Source organism: Neoarius graeffei, chromosome 23 (assembly GCF_027579695.1).
Source record: "Neoarius graeffei isolate fNeoGra1 chromosome 23, fNeoGra1.pri, whole genome shotgun sequence".
Lineage (NCBI taxonomy): Eukaryota > Metazoa > Chordata > Actinopteri > Siluriformes > Ariidae > Neoarius > Neoarius graeffei.
The window spans coordinates 13,371,830-13,393,437 of NC_083591.1; the positions used below are offsets into that span (position 1 = coordinate 13,371,830).

At 42.6% G+C, this 21,608-nt stretch overlaps 1 protein-coding gene across 2 annotated transcripts in view; it reads right to left on the minus strand.

The window, feature by feature from the left end:
• Positions 1-21,295, minus strand: part of LOC132871546 (cyclin-dependent kinase-like 1) — a 35,388-nt gene extending 14,093 nt beyond the window's left edge. Inside the window, exons 1-4 of one of the 2 annotated variants that reach the window (XM_060905794.1) lie at positions 20,997-21,295; positions 14,271-14,468; positions 12,644-12,765; positions 3,942-4,014 (exon numbers count right to left, since the gene is read on the minus strand). In XM_060905794.1, coding sequence (XP_060761777.1) covers positions 3,942-4,014; positions 12,644-12,765; positions 14,271-14,438 — 363 coding nt within the window. In that variant the 5' untranslated portion in view covers positions 14,439-14,468; positions 20,997-21,295. Of the gene's footprint in view, positions 1-3,941; positions 4,015-12,643; positions 12,766-14,270; positions 14,469-17,045; positions 17,104-20,996 lie in introns of those variants that run through there. The other variant, XM_060905795.1, reaches the window with a different exon arrangement.
• Positions 21,296-21,608: the final 313 nt, after the last annotated feature.

Below are 21,608 nucleotides of genomic sequence, written 5' to 3' on the forward strand. Positions count from 1 at the left end.
GACACACTGGCTTTATTTCATTCTTAAATACATTACAGAATTAAAAGTAACATAGCTAAGTGTCAGGAACAGCGCTGAAAACCTGAGTTCAGAGCAGCCTCCAAACATGGCCACACCGGACTACACTTCCCAAGCACCCCAGCACCCCTTGTCACCAGAATTCTAACCTCAACACCTGTCTCTAATTTACCGGCAATCTCCTTCCCTATATAAGCTCAGCTTTCACACTCTGACTTTGTGAAGTATTGTTCTGTGTCCCTGTGCCTTACTTTACCGAGCCATTTGACAAGCTAACTGTCTTCCCGTTATTGAACTCTGTTTGTTTATTTCTGACTTTATTCTCTCACCTGATCTCTGATATTCTGTTCGCCAATTGATTGACCCTTGCCCGTCCCTGGCTACATCTCCAGTTTCCCAATTTGGCTTTGTTTACAGCTTGCGACGCACCCTCTCTCCCCACGTTTGCATCCGTAAGTGCCTGCACCCTGACACTAAGGTTTTAGCACAGAATTAGCAAATACAGTGGTGCTTAAAAGTTTGTGAACCCTTTAGAATTTTCTATATTTCTGCATAAATATGACCTAAAACATCAGATTTTCACACAAGTCCTAAAAGTAGATAAAGAGAACCCAGTTAAACAAATGAGACAAAAATATTATACTTGGTCATTTATTTATTGAGGAAAATGATCCAATATTACATATCTGTGAGTGGCAAAAGTATGTGAACCTCTAGGATTAGCAGTTAATTTGAAGGTGAAATTAGAGTCAGACGTTTTCAATCAATGGGATGACAATCAGGTGTGAGTGGGCACCCTGTTTTATTTAAAGAACAAGGATCTATCAAAGTCTGATCTTCACAACATATGTTTGTGGAAGTGTATCATGACATGAACAAAGGAGATTTCTGAGGGCCTCAGAAAAAGCGTTGTTGATGCTCATCAGGCTGGAAAAGGTTACTCTAAAGTAATCTCTAAAGAGTTTGGACTCCACCAATCCACAGTCAGACAGATTGTGTACAAATGGAGGAAATTCAAGACCATTGTTACCCTCTCCAGGAGTGGTCGACCAACAAAGATCACTCCAAGAGCAAGGTGTGTAATAGTTGGCGAGGTCACAAAGGACCCCAGGGTAACGTCTAAGCAACTGAAGACCTCTCTCACATTGGCTAATGTTAATGTTCATGAGTCCACCATCAGGAGAACACTGAACAACAATGGTGTGCATGGCAGGGTTGCAAGGAGAAAGCCACTGCTCCCCAAAAAGAACATTGCTGCTCGTCTGCAGTTTGCTAAAGATCACGTGGACAAGCCAGAAGGCTATTGGAAAAATGTTTTGTGGACGGATGAGACCAAAATAGAACTTTTTGGTTTAAATGAGAAGCGTTATGTTTGGAGAAAGGAAAACACTGCATTCCAGCATAAGAACCTTATCCCATCTGTGAAACATGGTGGTGGTAGTATCATGGTTTAGGCCTGTTTTGCTGCATCTGGGCCAGGACGGCTTGCCATCATTGATGGAACAATGAATTCTGAATTATACCAGCGAATTCTAAAGGAAAATGTTAGGACATCTGTCCATGAACTGAATCTCAAGTGAAGGTGGGTCATGCAGCAAGACAACGACCCTAAGCACACAAGTCGTTCTACCAAAGAATGGATAAAGAAGAATAAAGTTAATGTTTTGGAATGGCCAAATCAAAGTCCTGACCTTAATCCAATCGAAATGTTGTGGAAGGACCTGAAGCGAGCAGTTCATGTGAGGAAACCCACCAACATCCCAGAGTTGAAGCCGTTCTGTATGGAGGAATGGGCTAAAATTCCTCCAAGCCGGTGTGCAGGACTGATCAACAGTTACCGGAAACGTTTAGGTGCAGTTATTGCTGCACAAGGGGGTCACACCAGATACTGAAAGCAAGGGTTCACATACTTTTGCCACTCACAGATATGTAATATTGGATCATTTTCCTCAATAAATAAATGACCAAGTATAATCTTTTGTCTCATTTGTTTAACTGGGTTCTCTTTATCTACTTTTAGGACTTGTGTGAAAATCTGATGATGTTTTAGGTTATATCTATGCAGAAATATAGAAAATTCTAAAGGGTTCACAAACTTTCAAGCACCACTGTATATTAAATGTTATTAGCTAGCATTCATGCTAATGGCTTGACTACATTCAGGACATAATAATTTGGGTTATAGGGCTGTATGTTCAAAGTGATATCAGTCAATATCACACCATCAGTGAAAATAAACAAGGAAAAAAGAATGAAGGAACTTTTTTTTCTCTGCCTGTGATCTTCAGTAAAGTCAAATGATTCAACCTCCTGTTCAACATGTGACTTTTTTTTTTTTTGGGGGGGGGGGGAGAGAGAGAGAGAGAGAGAGAGAACACTAGGCTGAAATTGTCTTTTACCTTTACTTTCCAAACAGTGTTTTGTAAATATAGTAACAGCTGGACACAAAAGGAAGCCCAATCATGGAATCACTCCAATAACACACTTATGGACTAGTAAAATGTTTTTGAATCAAAAACATATATTAAGATAAATCAGATGTCGGTTACCTGCAGAAAACAAACAAAAAAAAGTCTTTCATTTAGCAATTCTGTACCAGTCAAAAGTTTGGACACACCAACACATTCATAGGATTTTCCATCCATCCATTATCTGTAGCCATTTATCCTGTTTTACAGAGTCGCAGGCAAGCCAGAGCCTATCCCAGCTGACTATGGGTGAGAGGCGGGGTACACCCTGGACAAGTCGCCAGGTTATCGCAGGGCTGACACAGAGACAAACAATCATTCACATTCACACCTACGGTCAATTTAGAGCCACCAATTAACCTAACCTGCATGTCTTTGGACTGTGGGGGAAACCTGCACAGACACAGGGAGAACATGCAAACTCCACACAGAAAGGCCCTCGCTGGCCGCTGGGCTCGAACCCAGGGCCTTCTTGCTGTGAGGCGACAGTGCTAACCACTACACCAAACAGTATAACGTCAAGAACTGCTCAACTAAATAAAGCAAAACAACATCCATCATTACTTTTAGTCATGAAGTGTCTCAATTAATTACAAATAAAGAAAAACCTGTGAATAAGTGTCCAAACTTTTGACTGGTACTATCCATGTTATGAAAAATGATCTTTATGGATCAAAAACAAAACAATCCTATGGGGGCAATTTTACCTTATTTGTAGCCACCTTGTCAACTAAAGGATGCTAATATTGGAGCATCGTGTTTAATTCATGAGTGAACATACAAGTTTGCTTTAAAATTTGTTATATGCTGTAAGAGCTAGCATATTTACCATAAAGCATCATGTCACTAATGTTGTTAGACATAACAAAATAAAAGTACCTTAGTAGCTTCCCTTTTCTTTCTTACAACCCTGTCTGTCTATTATAATGCCAATGCAGATATGGAGAAGATCTCATCTCATCTCATTATCTGTAGCCGCTTTATCCTGTTCTACAGGGCCACAGGCAAGCTGGAGCCTATCCCAGCTGACTACGGGCGAAAGGCGGGGTACACCCTGGACAAGTCGCCAGGTCATCACAGGGCTGACACATAGACACAGACAACCATTCACACTCACACCTACGGTCAATTTAGAGTCACCAGTTAACCTAACCTGCATGTCTTTGGACTGTGGGGGAAACCGGAGCACCCGGAGGAAACCCATGTGGACACGGGGAGAACATGCAAACTCCGCACAGAAAGGCCCTTGCCGGCCACGGGGCTCGAACCCAGACCTTCTTGCTGTGAGGCGACAGTGCTAACCACTACACCACCGTGCCGCCCTATGGAGAAGATGAGAACTTTTAAAGATGAGCTCAGAGAAATCAACACGTCTTTGAGCCAGCTGCATTATATAAAGCAAACACTGTGACATGCTCAGAGAGGTTATAGAGCCACAAAGAGCTGGATACTGACGTTGTGTTTGTGGCAAAAGTTGACAGCCTGAAGAGTTTGCCAGACAATGCTCTTCAGCTGGATCTCAGGAACCCTACAGGACACGGAAGAAAAGCAGAGGTGCTGTTATCAAGACATAGAGAACACTTTAGAATCAACATGGGGCAAGTCAGAAGAGTGTGACAAAACATTGCTGCAGTAACGTAGCTGCCTCCTATCGCAACAAGTGCCTTTGTCTTCAACAGCAGCTAAAGTTACTGTGAAAATGTCTTTAGACTTCAGAGACCGTGGAATTACAATTGATGTGAGAGTCATAATTGGCTTCGTAAGGTGAACTTTAGCCGGGCAGAATGCTGATCTTTTTCACTACTGTTCGAGATAATTATTTTAAATTGTGTTATATACTGCATATGTCGGCGCTATCAAAACTATCTGAATATATTTCAGAATGATACCGTCACCACCTCTTTTCACTGGTACCATTAGCTCATGAGAAACGAACACATATTTGACCAGACAACAGGAAAGTACAGGAATGTAGTGAAGCAGTGAAGTGAGTGGCAGAGAAAACTCAAAATCAAAACAAAAATAGTAATTCTCCAAAGCCTTCCCAAGCCATGTCCCTACATACACACAGGTTTCCTGAACTAGAACAGCTGAAACACATCCATTATCTATTCCGCTTATTCATCAGGGTCACTGGACCCGACCCCAGCTGACTTTAGGCAAGAGGCGGGGTGCACTCTGAGCAGGTTGCCAATCAGTCGCAAGGCTAACACCAAGACGAACAACCATTCACACTCATGGGCAATTTAGAGTAGCCATTTGATGTAATCCACATGGTTTTGGACTGTGGGAAGAAACAGGAGCACCTGGAAGAAACCCACGCAGACAAGGGGAGAACATATGAACTCCACACAGAAAGGCCCCAGTTGGCTGCAAGGTTTGAGCCAAGAACCTTCTTGCTGTGAAGCAACAGCAGACTTGTCGTACTCGAGTCCAAGACTTGGACTCGAGTCTGACTCATGCCCTAATTTTAAGGACTCGTGACTCGACGGATCTGCCTGATCCATCCTGGTGCCCTGTGTCGAGTTGGAGTTTTTGCATCGCATTGCTCCTGTGGAGGGCGGCCCCATGTGGACAGTTGGGGGTCGCGCCTGGAGGACGCTCTGGACTCTTGCAGTGGTGCTTTTGTGGCCGGGGACTGCAGTTGACTTGCTGACTTTAGGACTGTGGTTGTCGTGAACAGTTTAGCGCTCGGGTTTCCGTCGGTGGGGGATTTATAGCATCAACGAAGCTGACTTTATGTTAGGACTGTTAATGTTATAGTCATGTTGTCTGTTGTTGCCCAAATGAGGATGGGTTCCCTTTTGAGTCTGGTTCCTCTCGAGGTTTCTTCCTCATGTCGTCTGAGGGAGTTTTTCCTTGCCACTGTCGCCACAGGCGTGCTTGTTGGGGATAGATTAGGGATACAATTAGCTCATATTTTAAGTCGTTCAAATTCTATAAAGCTGCTTTGCGACAATGTTTATTATAAACATTATAAACAAATAAACTTGACTTGACTTGACATCCGCCTACCGCGTCTGACAATAAGCTGACCAAGCACTCACTTTAATTTTTTAAATAACTTATTAAAACCACAATGCCATTCACCTGAAATCGACAGAGATTAAAAAAAATACAAAAACTTGAAACGCACACTGATTTAAACACACACAACTAGGATTTCATAGCAAAATTGTGCACCTTAAATGTAATAACATATTACAGCGCTATTCAGAAGTTAGGAAAGTTAACTACACAGGATGGAGTTGAAGTACAACCCCGATTCCAAAAAAGCTGGGATAAAGTACAAATTGTAAATAAAAACGGAATGCAATAATTTACAAATTTCAAAAACTGATATTGTATTCATAATAGAACATAGACAACATATCAAATGTCGAAAGTGAGACATTTTGAAATTTCATGCCAAATATTAGCTCATTTGAAATTTCACAACAGCAACACATCTCAAAAAAGTTGGGACAGGGGCAATAAGAGGCTGGAAAAATTAAAGGTACAAAAAAAGGAGCAGCTGGAGGACCAAATTGCAACTCATTAGGCCAATTGGCAATAGGTCATTAACATGACTGGGTATAAAAAGAGCATCTTGGAGTGGCAGCGGCTCTCAGAAGTAAAGATGGGAAGAGGATCACCAATCCCCCTAATTTTGCGCCGACAAATAGTGGAGCAATATCAGAAAGGAGTTTGACAGTGTAAAACTGCAAAGAGTTTGAACATATCATCATCTACAGTGCATAATATCATCAAAAGATTCAGAGAATCTGGAAGAATCTCTGTGCGTAAGGGTCAAGGCCGGAAAACCATACTGGGTGCCCGTGATCTTCGGGCCCTCAGACGGCACTGCATCATATACAGGCATGCTTCTGTATTGGAAATCACAAAATGGGCTCAGGAATATTTCCAGAGAACATTATCTGTGAACACCAATTCACCGTGCCATCCGCCGTTGCCAGCTAAAACTCTATAGTTCAAAGAAGAAGCCGTATCTAAACATGATCCAGAAGCGCAGACGTCTTCTCTGGGCCAAGGTTCATTTAAAATGGACTGTGGCAAAGTGGAAAACTGTTCTGTGGTCAGACGAATCAAAATTTGAAGTTCTTTATGGAAATCAGGGACGCCGTGTCATTCGGACTAAAGAGGAGAAGGACGACCCATGTTGTTATCAGCGCTCAGTTCAGAAGCCTGCATCTCTGATGGTATAGGGTTGCATTAGTGCGTGTGGCATGGGCAGCTTACACATCTGGAAAGACACCATCAATGCTGAAAGGTATATCCAGGTTCTAGAGCAACATATGCTCCCATCCAGACGACGTCTCTTTCAGGGAAGATCTTGCATTTTCCAACATGACAATGCCAAACCACATACTGCATCAATTACAGCATTATGGCTGCGTAGAAGAAGGGTCCGGGTACTGAACTGGCCAGCCTGCAGTCCAGATCTTTCACCCAGAGAAAACATTTGGCGTATCATAAAACGGAAGATACTACAAAAAAGACCTAAGACAGTTGAGCAACTAGAATCCTACATTAGACAAGAATGGGTTAACATTCCTATCCCTAAACTTGAGCAACTTGTCTCCTCAGTCCCCAGACGTTTACAGACTGTTGTAAAGAGAAAAGGGGATGTCTCACAGTGGTAAACATGGCCTTGTCCCAACTTTTTTGGAATCGGGGTTGTAAAATATGTCTCGGTTACTCATGATTCAGAACTCACACGCACTATTCCTGCACGTTACAGCTCAAGTAAGGAGCAGTATTAAGTTGTCACACTGTTGTAACCACAATATGTCACACTGAATCTCTTTTTGGGTTTATTTTGGGCTGTACATGTACTAAAAGTATGGAATGCCATTTGAGGCCAATTTTAAATACATACTGTAAATATGTCACTATTAATGAATTAATTGAGGTTTGTTTGTTTGTTTGTTTGTTTTACAACCCCGATTCCAAAAAAGTTGGGAAAAAGTACAAATTGTAAATAAAAACGGAATGCAATGATGTGAAGTTTCAAAATTCCATATTTTATTCAGAATAGAACATAGATGACATATCAAATGTTTAAACTGAGAAAATGTATCATTTAAAGAGAAAAATTAGGTGATTTTTAAATTTCATGACAACAACACATCTCAAAAAAGTTGGGACAAGGCCATGTTTACTACTGTGAGACATCCCCTTTTCTCTTTACAACAGTCTGTAAACATCTGGGGACTGAGGAGACAAGTTGCTCAAGTTTAGGGATAGGAATGTTAACCCATTCTTGTCTAATGTAGGATTCTAGTTGCTCCTGAATATTCCTGAGCCCATTTTGTGATTTCCAATACAGAAGCATGCCTGTATGTGATGCAGTGCCGTCTAAGGGCCCGAAGATCATGGGCACCCAGTATGGTTTTCCGGCCTTGACCCTTACGCACAGAGATTCTTCCAGATTCTCTGAATCTTTTGATGATATTATGCACTGTAGATGATGATATGTTCAAACTCTTTGCAATTTTACACTGTTGAACTCCTTTCTGATATTGCTCCACTATTTGTCGGCGCAGAATTAGGGGGATTGGTGATTCTCTTCCCATCTTTACTTCTGAGAGCTGCTGCCACTCCAAGATGCTCTTTTTATACCCGGTCATGTTAATGACCTATTGCCAATTGACCTAATTTGGTCCTCCAGCTGTTCCTTTTTTGTACCTTTTAACTTTTCCAGCCTCTTATTGCCCCTGTCCCAACTTTTTTGAGATGTGTTGCTGTCATGAAATTTCAAATGAGCCAATATTTGGCATGAAATTTCAAAATGTCTCAATTTCGACATTTGATATGTCGTCTATGTTCTATTGTGAATACAATATCAGTTTTTGAGATTTGTAAATTATTGCATTCTGTTTTTATTTACAATTTGTACTTTGTCCCAACTTTTTTGGAATCGGGGTTGTAGCATAGAGGACATTGGAGGAGACAGAATCTTAATCACAGACATTGTTTATGTGGAGGACTGAATTACGAAGAAATAAAGATTATGAGCAGTCAGCTTATCCTTTAAACTGTGAGCATGCTTTCTTTACAAGAGAGTGCATTAAACTAATAAAAATATTGAAATTATTTATTAATTCAAGAAATCAAAAGAGCAAATTAAATGCATGATAAAATTGTTTTTGTGACTCCACTTTACTATTTCGTGACTTCCTTAAGTGCACTCAGAGCCAGACACAGTATACAACAGAAATACACTCACCGGCCACTTGTTCTTGGTTCTAAGATTCCTGTTCTTGGCTGGCATGAGTGGAACCCAATGTGGTGTTCTGCTGTTGAATGCTGAGATGCTTTTCTGCCCACCATGGTTGTAAAGAGTGATTATATGAGTTACTATAACCTTCCTGGCAGGTTGAACCAATCTGGCAATTTTTCTCTGACCTCTCTTATCAGCAAGATGTTTCCACCCACAGAACTGTCACTCACTCAGTTTTTTTTTTTTTTATTTCCTGCACCATTCTGTATAAACCCAAGAAGGTCCTGGGTTTGAGCCCAGCGGCCGATGAGGGCCCTTCTGTGTGGAGTTTGCATGGTCTCCCCATGTCTCCGTGGGTTTCCTCCGGGTGCTCTGGTTTCCCCCACAGTCCAAAGACATGCAGGTTAGGTTAATTGGTGGCTCTAAATTGACCGTAGGTGTGAAAGTGAGTGAGAATGGTTGTTTGTCTCTGTGTCAGCCCTGCAATGACCTGGCGACTTGTCCAGGGTGCACCCCGCCTATCGCCCATAGTCAGCTGGGATAGGCTCCAGCTTGCCTGCAACCCTGTACAGGATAAGCGGCTACAGATAATGGATGGATGGATGAAAATAATGCCATTATTAAGAGGTGAGACAATTTTGAATCACTTGACATTTAAGTGATAGTGCACAGAGGTGTACTTACTTCTGTTGTATACCATATAATGCAAGGCAAAATGATAGGATGTGCTGGATCAAGTGCTATTTTAAAAGCTGCTAAATAATGAAGTTGGAAGCCATATTGTTAAATTAAGCCAGATTTACAATTAGGACTATACATGCAGCAGTATATTAAAAATATTTTAGACTACTATTTAAATCATTACCATCTTCTCATATACTGTATATATCATATTAGATGGTTTACTGTCTTTGCTTTTATGTTACATTGGATTACATTTGAAAGTAAAACCCCACTGTGGCAGCGGGGGCGTGGTCAAGCAGCGGTCTGTGAATGGAGGGTGGAGTCAGGGAACGTAAGTGGCAGAATCACTGCACCTGATGGGAATTAACTTGTGTTTGTGTGTCTTCCCTAGTGACCGCGCCCTATAAGAGGAGAGGAAGAGCAGAGGAAGGGAGCTCTCTCCCCAAACAGAACGCTTGTGTGTGTGTGTGTGTGTGTGTGTGTGTGTGTGCGCGCACGACTGGGAGAGTGTCAAGTAGAAGCTGAAAAGCTAAAATAAGAGTTGATGAGAACTCAGTTCTGGCCTGCCGTGTTTCTGTGCTCCACCCACCTTAAACCAGTTCTACAGTGGTGCCGAAACCCGGGAGCAGCAACGGCAGCGCTTCTACCGGCAGGCGTCCCGGAGTTGCTGGCCAAACACGAACGGCTGGCCGACCTCCTCCAGGAGCAGCGCGTGGAAGCGCTGCCGTTGCTGCTCCGGGGTGCGCCCCACACGTTGGAGGATGGCCCTGCGGGGGTCGGTGTAGACCAGCCGGCTGTTGTGCGCCTCGCCCGTTAGCAGGGGGAGGAGGCGCGCCGTGCGCAGGTCCACCGTCACCACCACCGTCACCACCACCACCACCACCACGGACCCTCCCCACCTCACCCTAATGAAGACGGGCCCGCATGACGACCCAGAGGCCTTCCTCGCTCTTTTTGAGCAGGCAGCAGAGGCATGGGGTTGGCCGGTGGAACAGCGCATGGCGCGCCTCCTCCCCCTGCTAACGGGTGAGGCATAGCTGGCCACGCTACAGCTCCCCACCGACAGCCGGCTGGTCTATGCCGACCTCCACAGGGCCATCCTTCAATGTGTGGGGTGCACCCCGGAGCAGCAACGGCAGCGCTTCCGCGCACTGCACCTGGAGGAGGTCGGCCGGCCGTTCGCGTTTGGCCAGCAACTCCGGGATGCCTGTCGGTGGTGGCTGAGGGCCGACAACCGCGATGCTGAGGGAATCATCGACCTGGTGGCGCTGGAACAATTCATCGCCCAACTTCCGGAAGGAACAGCGGAGTGGGTCCAGTGTCATCACCCGGCATCACTGGATCAGGCCATCGAGTTGGTGGAGGACCATATGGCGGCTGTTCCAACGGCAAGACAGCATGTCTCCTCTTCTCCCCTCTCTCTCTCTCCCCTTCTGTTCCTCGTCCTCGCCCCATTCCCCCACTGCGGAGGCGGGGGCCAGCTCCACCCCAGGCGGCCCGCCGCACCAGCGGTGCCCTACCATTTCCTACTTCCGTGTCTGTGTCTTCCCCCCCTCAGGTGAGTGAGCTCTGGAACACCGGTGCAGAGGGAAGGCCTGGGCCGGTATGCTGGTGCTGCGGGGAGCCGAGGCACCTCCAGCATCAGTGCTCGGCAATGGAGATGGGCGCGGTGGTCCGGATCCCCAACGCGCCAGGGTCCGCCCTCGATTGGGCCGGAGCGTATCACATACCGGTGAGTATCCAAGGGGATACATATCAGGCTTTGGTGGACTCCAGCTGTAATCAGACCTCAATTCACCAAAGCCTGGTGCAAGACGAGGCATTGGGGAGAGCACAATTGGTGAGTGCACGGGGATGTTCACAACTACCTTTTAGTGTCGGTCCACATTCTATTTCGAGGGGAGAAATCTAGAGTAAAGGTGGGGGTTAATCCTCGCCTTACCCACTCGATAATTTTGGGGACTGATTGGCCGGGATTTAGGGAATTAATGGCACATTAATGAAGAGTGGGGCCTGCCATAATTTAGTGGGGGGAGGTCCTGGTGTGGCATTGGCGGGAGCAGCTGTCACAGAGCCGTTTACATCATCACCGTGTCAGGGTGAGGAGCAGCAGGCTCCTCCTCCCTCTCTCAGGGAATCCCTCACGGATTTCCCATTAGAGCAGTCGCGAGACAGGACTCTGCGGCATGCATTTGACTAAGTGAGAGTAATCGATGGTCAAATGCTCCAGCCAAACGCCACCCCGTCCTTCCCCATTTCTCCATTATTAAGGATAGATTATACCAAGTGACGCAGGACACTCAGACTAAGGAACTGATAACACAGCTTTTGATCCCAAAGAGCCTCCAGGAATTTATATTCCAGGCGGCTCACTTTAATCCCATGGCCGGACACTTGGGGCAGGATAAGACACTAGCCCGAATAATGGCCCGGTTCTATTGGCCAGGGATTCGCGGCGATGTCCGTAGGTGGTGTACGGCGTGCCACAAATGCCAGTTAGTAAAATCAGCATCCATTCCAAAAGCGCCTTTGCACCCCCTGCCATTAATCAAGACCCCGTTCGAAAGAATTGGGGTGGATCTCGTCAGGCCATTAGATCGGTCAACACGAGGATATCGCTTTATTTTAGTCCTGGTGGACTATGCAACGCGATATCCGGAAGCAGTGCCTCTTCGCAAAATCTCAGCACGTAGTATTGCAGAAGCACTCTTCCGCGTCATCTCCCGAGTTGGAATCCCCAAAGAGATTCTGACTGATCAAGGCACTACGTTTGTCACGCACACTGCGCGAACTGTATGGGTCACTGGGGAAGACACACAAACACAGGTTAATTCCCATCAGGTGCAGTGATTCTGCCACTTACCTTCCCTGACTCCGCCCTCCATTCACAAACCGATGCTTGACCACGCCCACGCTGCCACACCCACACTATTTACTTCTTCAGTCTGCATTTCATTTTAAAGCCAAGTGACTGTATTTAAAGGTGGTGATCTAGATGCTATTGAAAAACACTGTCTTGGACGTTTCTGCCTAAGAAAAATCTGGCAACCTCAGATGCATGAACTAAACGCAGGTTTTCATTTGCATGAACAGAATGCCACACCCAGAAAATCGACTTAAACTGCTACGTAACAGAACTCTGAATACGTGTAACTTTCCCAGTAACATCTAAACATAATTTGTCAACTCTGAAAATGTGAATAAACTGCCACATAAATATGAAGTAAAATTGTATAACTAAAAGACTAACCCTCTAGGGTGCTTGTCAAGTTCATTGAGGACGGTTTGTTCACAAAACTCAAAGACCAAGTGAAGTCTTCTCTTCCTCCGGAACACCTCCAGAAGGTTGACCAGGTTTACATGCTTTAACTGCTGCAGAGGGAATCAAATGAACAGGATAATTATGAGTTCAGGCAGACATTGATTACAGAAGCTACAGTCTAGTACTGTTCTTAACACATCCAAGGTTTTCCAGTTGGCTATAGGCATCTGGAAGTGGAATAAATTTTCTGCTTAAATGAACTTCAATGAATCCTAGTGTTTTAACCTTTTCCAAGTGACTTAAATTCACTTACTTATTATATATTTAACAGTTATTCCATGAAATCAAGTCATACATGAGCTGATAGCTGACGAAGCGGATAGCGCTGAGTAGGCTATAAGTCATGTACGACAACATTGAGCGGAATAATTGTTTTATTATATCCACATTCACTGGATTTTGAGAAACAGTATTTTAATTTTTTGCAAATTCGATAAATAAAAACTTTATACAAAACGCCCAACAAAATAATTTCCGCTTAGAATGTAAACAAACCGGTGAAATGACAGCAGCAATTTGTGAAACATGCTATAATAATATTCTTGAGAAATTTAACCATCAGATACTTTGACTCCATATTTTGTTGCTTTTTTTTTGTATTTTTGGGAGTTTTGTTTTCGAGTAGTTTTTATTTATTCCTTAGTTGGTTCAGTAGCACAGTCTGCCATTTTTTTCGTCTTTTTTTTGGTGGTTTGGAGCCACCAACTGGGCTGGAGTGTGAAACAGGAGATATTGGATATGGGGGGCACTATATTCTTTTATTTAGCTATTTCTGTTTCTTTTAAATACTTGATAACAATTATATATCTGACTTGATGTGTTCCGCCATTTGGTTTTTCTCTACTCACAGTATATGAGCTAATATCCTAGTAGTAGAGTAGCCAAACAGAGCATGTGGTTGCTCATATCCAATGAATGTAGATAGAATAAATTTATATATCTGTTTTTTTAAACAGTACAGTTTAAATTATTAGGAAACATCATTGCATAGTTCATGCAAACTCTAGGCTTTCCCCTGGATCATAAACAGAAAAACTTATGATGTGGCTTAGCTAGTGGTAGTTTATTAGCAATAACTAGCATAACTATTTGGTTAAGAGTCCTAAATTATACTTTACAAGTAGAACATTATATCTACTACATTATATCTAGATACATGCTACATTATATCCAGAATGAAACAATATAAATATGCTAGTTATGTATTATTAAATTACTGACAGATGACTGAGCAATGATACATTAATTCTTCATATTTAGCTGATTTGTTAAATATGTAACTTCACCACTTTATTCTCTTAGATATTTAGCAACTTGATACAAGTCAAAATCAGACAATATAAATCACAAAGAAAATAATACTTGACTTGTTGTGAAATAAGTTTACACTAGAACTCTACTTCCTTTTATGCCTTTGTACTCCAGGTGGCTACTTACTGTATGCGTTGTAATTGTTTATGTTGGAGTGTTAAAACCAACAGTGTAAGGCTGGAAAGATAAGACAATGAAGATCAAGACGGAATGCCAGAGATAGAGAAAGAAAAAGGTATTTTACCTTCAGCATTCTGATTTCTCTCAGTGCTATCTTCTTGATGACTGGATCATCCTCAGATTCCACAAACTTCTTGATAGCCACTATCTGGCCTGTTTCCTTGTTTCGGCATTTAAACACCACTCCATAGGAGCCCTCGCCAATCTTAGCCAGCTTCTCGTACTTCTCCATGGTACAGCCAGTAACTTGAGGTCATGAACACTTAACAAAAATCAATATTAACTGTTTACACAACTGTTTTCTACTCGAATAATTAATCATCAAATACACATGTATACTAGGGGTGTGCAAAAATATCGATACGGCGATATATCACGATACTTTGTCTTCTGATTCAATATCGATACTCAAAATTTGAATATCGATATTTTTTTCAAATAATAAATCATGTTTCAGACGGCTTGTAAATCCAGTACGACTTCCGCACCTCCGCTCCGCAAGGTGTCGCTGTGCCGCTCCCTCACTGCAAGGCACTCTTCGTCTTCTCTTTTTTCCCCCGGCGGTTGCAGTGAGGAAAAAAAACAAGCAAGCATGGCTGTTAACGTAAACCTAGAGATGCCGCCGAACTTTAAGGCAGATGTTTGGAGGCACTTTGGATTCCAAAGGAAAGGAGGGAAAAAACAAAAAAACAAAAAAAACAAAACAAACAAAAAAAAAAAAAACAGTGAGCCGGTGTTCTGTAAAGTTATCCTACCTCTTGGATTTGTCCTACCAAGCCTACTGCGCATGCGCGAAATCCAGGAGGGTAGGAAAATTCAACAGTAGTTTTGTCCTACCGATCAGCTGGGCTGATAGAAAATCGGTGAGTATTTCACGCATTTGCCCATTTTTATATTTTGTGCGTATTGGTCGAGTCTTTGGCCGAGTCAAATAATTTGTAATGCCTTGTTTTGAATAATAAACCGGTCTGTATGAGAACTTGCTAATTCATGTGTTCTGCGCATGCGCAGTAGGCTTCGCGCATGCGCAGTAGGAGACTAAGATGCACACTGCACTTTTCAATGTGTTTCAGACAGTGTGTTGTTCCTGCAAAATAAGCACAAGTTAAATATTCTCAGGTATATGTTCTCAAGTTTACAAAGAACAAATTGATATTAGTGTTAGCACTGAAATGTATGTGCAGTCTGCAGTGCAAGTTTTAAGTTTTCATAAAACAATTTGATTCTGCTTGTTAAGCAGCACTGATGTGTCCATGCTTACAGAAAAGTTGATAATACTAGCACAGAAATGGGAATTTTCTGTATGTTGTAGTGAAGCAACTCTTGGTTTTGCCAGCAGTGGAATAGAGACAAATATATGTCTGGCAAGAGTGTGTAGTTATGTATGTGAAATGTAATTTTACAGTGGTCAATAAATTCTGATTTTCTTCAGTGACACAGATATCGTGATGCGGTTGAAATTTCTTACAATATATCGATTATCGCAGAATCGCTGTACCGTGATATTATCGTTATCGTGGGCAAAATATCGCCATAGTATCGTATCGTGAGGTATCTGGTGATACCCAGCCCTAATGTATACATGGCATAATGTATATTATTTAGCTCAGGAGAAAGCTAAATTTGAAATGTATTATTATCTCTCGACCATTAAGACATCTTTATCAGTTAGTGACTTCATTTTCAGTATTGTATGCTACTTAATCCTAAAAGAATACTAACTAGCTAGACCTAGTTATTAAGCAGAATTACACTATTACTGAACAAAGAAAAAAGTTTACTAAAATCATTGAAGTGCCCTTTTTTAAAATGTTATTTTATGACTTTTAAATCTACATTCCTGCTCCATCCTCTTCACCCCTGGACATTGTCATCTCCCTGAGGGACATCTCAAGTTCACCTTCACCCAGTGCAAAGAACCTAGGGGTCGTGTTCGACGACAAATTCTCCTCCTCAGCGAACATCACTGCAGTGACCCGGACGTGTAGATTCCTCCTCTACAACATCCGAAGGATCTGCCCTTTTCTTGCCACTTACTCCACTCAGCTCCTGGTCCAAGCACTGATCCTCTCCTGCTTGGACTACTGCAACTCTCTCCTTGCTGGCCTTCCAGCTTCTGCCATCCAACCCCTGCAGCTCATCCAGAATGCTGCAGCTTGCCTGATCTACAACCTCCCTCATTCCTCCCATGTCACTCCTCTGCTTGCCGACCTGGACTGGCTACCTATCGCAGCTTATATTAAATTTAAGACATTGGTGCTAGCTTACCAGGCTCTCAAGGGGTTAGGGCCAGGCTCCCACATGCCAGCCAGATCCCTACGTTCTGCTACTTGGTTGCCTGGCCCCTCCTCTACCCTGCTCCTGCCCAGCCCTCTCAAGACTACTGTCTGTCCTGGTCCCCCATTGGTGGAATGACCTTCCCATTGAGGTCAGAACTGCTGACTCCCTGACCACCTTCAAGTGCAGAGTGAAGACTCACCTCTTCAGGCTGCACCTCTCCCCTTCTTCCCTGCCCACTGTGTAACTGCGTTTCGGTCGAGGCCAACCCAGACTGTTTACTGTCTAGCCTGGGGTTAGCCATTTGAGTTCTCTATTTAGTTGTACATTGTATGGTTGGTTTGTTTCCTTGGCTGTTTTGCTGAGTATTGATACTTCAACAGAATATTACACTAAGTATTGTTGTCAATGGTTCAGTTGGCACTAGAAATTTCCTGTCTAGAAGTTCAGCACTTTGTGTATTGTATTTGTACATGTATTGTTTTTTTTTTTTAAGTAAACACATTTCAATTTTGATTCTGGCAACACATTTCCAAAAAAGTTGGGACAGTAAAGCATTTACCACTTTATAATGTTGCCATTCCTTCTCACAACACTTAAAAGATGTTTAAGGACTGAAGACACCAAGTGATGAAGTGTTTCAGGTATTATTTTGTCCCATTCTTCCTACAAACAGGTCTTAAGGTGTGCAACAGTACGGTGTCGTCATTGTCATATTTTTGGTTTCAAAATTCACCACACATTCTCCATGGGGGACAGAGGGGACAGGCTCCCTCTCCTTCCACAGCCATGCCTTTGTAATGTGTGCAGAATGTGGTTTTGCATTGTCCTGTTGAAATATTCCTGGAAAAAATGTCATCTTAAAGGCAGCATATGTTGCTCCAAAATCTCAGTGTCCTTTTCTGCATTAATGCTGCCATCACAGAAGTGTAAGTTGCCTTTGCCAAGCACACTGACACAACCCCATACCCTGACACACCCTGGCTTTTGGGCTTGTTGCTGGTGACAGTCTGGATGGTCCTTTTTGTCTCTGGTCCAGAGCACACAAGGTCCATCTCTTCCAAAAAAGATCTGGAATACTGATTCATCTGACCACAATACACATTTCCACTGTGTCATCCCAGATGCCTCTAAGCCCAGAGAAGTCGACAGCGCTTCTAGACGCAGTTAATATCAGGCTTCCTTTTTGCACAGTAAAGTTTTAACTGCCATTTGTGGATGCAACTCCATATTGTAGAGCTTGACAAAGGTTTGCCAGAGTAATCCTGAGCCCATGTGGTTATATCAGCTATAGATGAATGACGGTTCTTGATGCAGTGCCATCTGAGGGATCAGAAATCACAGGTATTCAGCTTAGGCTTGTGCCCTTGCCCTTTACACACTACATCAATGAAGAGTTATAACATCAACGAAATTGATTTCATGTTAAAACTGTTAATGTTATAGTCATGTTGTCCGTTGTTGCCCAAATGAGGATGGGTTCCCTTTTGAGTCTGGTTCCCCTCGAGGTTTCTTCCTCATGTCGTCTGAGGGAGTTTTTCCTTGCCACCGTCGCCACAGGCTTGCTCATTGGGGATAGATTAGGGACAAAATTAGCTCATGTTTTAATTCATTCAAATTCTGTAAAGCTGCTTTGCGACAATGTTAAAAGCACTATACAAATTGACTTGACTTGAAATTCAACCAGATTCCTTGAATTGTTTAATGATATTGTGCACCACAGAGGGTGAAATATCCAAATCCCTTCCTTTATTTCTTTGAGTTACATTGTTTTTAAACATTTCAATAATTTTTCATGCCTTTTTTGACAAACTGGAGATCCTTGGCCCATCTTTGCTCGTCAAAGACTAGACCTTTCCTGGATACTGATTTTGTACCAAATTATGACTACAATCATCTGTTTCAAATCACATCACTATTTAATTATTTTACCTCATTACTAGCCCTAAATTGCCCCCATCCCAACTTTTTTTTGGAATGTGCTACAGGCCTGAAATGCAGAAATTGATGTATATTAACAAATTAAATTAATTTGGCTGGATAAACATGAAATATCTTGGGTTCATACTGTCTACAATGAAAGAAAAGTCAAAGTAAATTTAGAAATCACATACCGTCCTAACTTTGTCTGATTTCTGGTTGTAGATGCTGTTCAGAACCATGCAGGCAAACATTTGTGGAAATTAGCTTTCCCCCAAACTGTATATTAATCTGCATCATCTTGTAGGCATTCTCTGAGTAGTTTAGTGCCTCTGTGTGTGTCATATATATATCTATATCTCTCTCTATATATATATATATATATCTCCATCCATCCATTATCTGTAGCCGCTTATCCTGTCCTACAGGGTCGCAGGCAAGCTGGAGACTATCCCAGCTGACTATGGGCGAGAGGTGGGGTACACCCTGAACAAGTCGCCAGGTCATCTCAGGACTGACGCAAAGACCATTCACACTCACATTCACACCTACAGTCAATTTAGAGTCACCAGTTAACCTAACCTGCATGTCTTTGGACTGTGGGGGAAACCGGAGCACCCGGAGGAAACCCACGCAGACACAGGGAGAACATGCAAACTCCACACAGAAAGGCCCTCGCTGGCCACGGGGCTCGAACCCGGACCTTCTTGCTGTGAGGCGACAGTGCTAACCACTACACCACCGTGCCGCCCTGTATACACATGACCTGGCGACTTGTCCAGGGTGTACCCCACCTCTTGCCCATAGTCAGCTGGGATAGTCTCCAGCTTGCCTGCAACCCTGTAGGACAGGATAAGCGGCTACAGATAATGGATGGATATATATATATATATATATATATATATATATATATATATAAAGTGGTGCTTGAAAGTTTGTGAACCCTTTAAAATTTTCTATATTTCTGCATAAATATGACCTAAAACATCATCAGATTTTCATACAAATCTTAAAAGTAGATAAAAGAGGACCCAGTTAAACAAATGAGACAAAAATATTATACTTGGTCATTTATTTATTGAGGAAAATGATCCAATATTACATATCTGTGAGTGGCAAAAGTATGTGAACCTTGGCTTTCAGTATCTGGTGTGACCCCCTTGTGCAGCAATAACTGCAACTAAACATTTCTGGTAACTGTTGATCAGTCCTGCACACCGGCTTGGAGGAATTTTAGCCCATTCCTCCGTACAGAACACCGCACATGGGTTTCCTCACATGAACTGCTCACTTCAGGTCCTTCCACAACATTTTGATTGAATTAAGGTCAGGACTTTGACTTGGCCATTCCAAAACATTAATTTTATTCTTCTTTAACCATTCTTTGGTAGAATGACTTGTGTGCTTAGGGTCATTGTCTTGCTGCATGACCCACCTTCTCTTGAGATTCAGTTCATGGACAGATGTCCTGACATTTTCTTTTAGAATTCGCTGGTATAATTCAGAATTAATTGTTCCATCAATGATGGCAAGCCGTGCTGGCCCAGATGAAGCAAAACAGGCCCAAACCATGATACTACCACCACCATGTTTCACAGATGGGATAAGGTTCTTATGCTGGAATGCAGTGTTTTCCTTTCTCCAAACATAATGCTTCCCATTTGAAACAAAAAGTTCTATTTTGGTCTCATCCGTCCACAAAACATTTTTCCAATAGCCTTCTGGATTGTCCATGTGATGTTTAGCAAACTGCAGACGAGCAGCAATGTTCTTTTTGGAGAGCAGTGGCTTTCTCCTTGCAACCCTGCCATGCACACCATTATTGTTCAGTGTTCTCCTGATGGTGGACTCATAAACATTAACATTAGCCAATCTGAGCAAGGCCTTCAGTTGCTTAGAAGTTATCCTGGGGTCCTTTGTGGCCTTTCTGACTATTATATGCCTTGCTCTTGGAGTGATCTTTGTTGGTCAACCACTCCTGGGGAGGGTAACAGTGGTATTGAATTTCCTCCATTTGTACGCAATCTGTCTGTCTGTGGATTGGTGAAGTCCAAACTCTTTAGAGATGGTTTTGTTACCTTTTCCAGCCTGATGAGCATCAACAATGCTTTTTCTGAGGTCTTCAGAAATCTCCTTTGTTCGTGCCATGATACACTTCCACAAACATGTGTTGTGAAGATCAGACTTTGATAGATCCCTGTTCTTTAAATAAAACAGGGTGCCCACTCACACCTGATTGTCATCCCACTGATTGAAAACACCTGACTCAAATTTCACCTTCAAATTAACTGCTTATCCTAGAGGTTCACATACTTTTGCCATTCACAGATATGTAATATTGGATCATTTTCCTCAATAAATAAATAACCAAGTATAATATTTTTGTCTCATTTGTTTAACTGGGTTCTCTTTATCTACTTTTAGGACTTGTGTGAAAATCTGATGATGTTTTAGGTCATATTTATGCAGAAATATAGAAAATTCTAAAGGGTTCACAAACTTTCAAGCACCACTGTATATATATCCAGACATACACACTCATTCACACCTGGGGGCAACTCAGTGTAAACAAAACAAGGATTTTTTGTCTCACCTTAAATCGGATCATGCATGAAGACACACAGTAGGTCTGATTATTTTCCGAGTTTCCGGTACCGGAACCGGTTATTTTTTCTCCTTCAAATCACCGCTGTGCCGCTTCCCTGCACGTCGTCATTCCTTCTGAGTTTTCCCCTTGGTCACTACTATCGATTACAGTTATAAAAAAAAATACTTATACATCCAAAATGTTATTCGGATTAAAAAAAAATCCACCTTTTTTTTTAACCCGTTCTCTCCACACTTGTGGATGTAAGTTCACCTTTTCCTACAGTGCCGCAGTTTACTGGAAGTAAGTAACTCAACCTCTGTAGCTGGGCTGCATCCTAAATCGGACGAATAGGCACTTTTTAGAATGTTATAATCATTATTTCTTACCGTATATCCAGGCTATGAAGTGCACAAAAACAGGGAGTGTGGAGATATTTGGAATGCAACCCTAGGTGACTGCGTGTTACCTGACGCTCACGTATCCTAGCAACGAGTCTAGCAACGCGAGAAGTATACATCCGGGTCACTCCGCGTCTCAGAACATCCGATTGTCTTTAGAAGCCTGTTAGAAACACAATAACTTTTTGTTTTTTTAAGCTGTCAGTATGAGTGATAT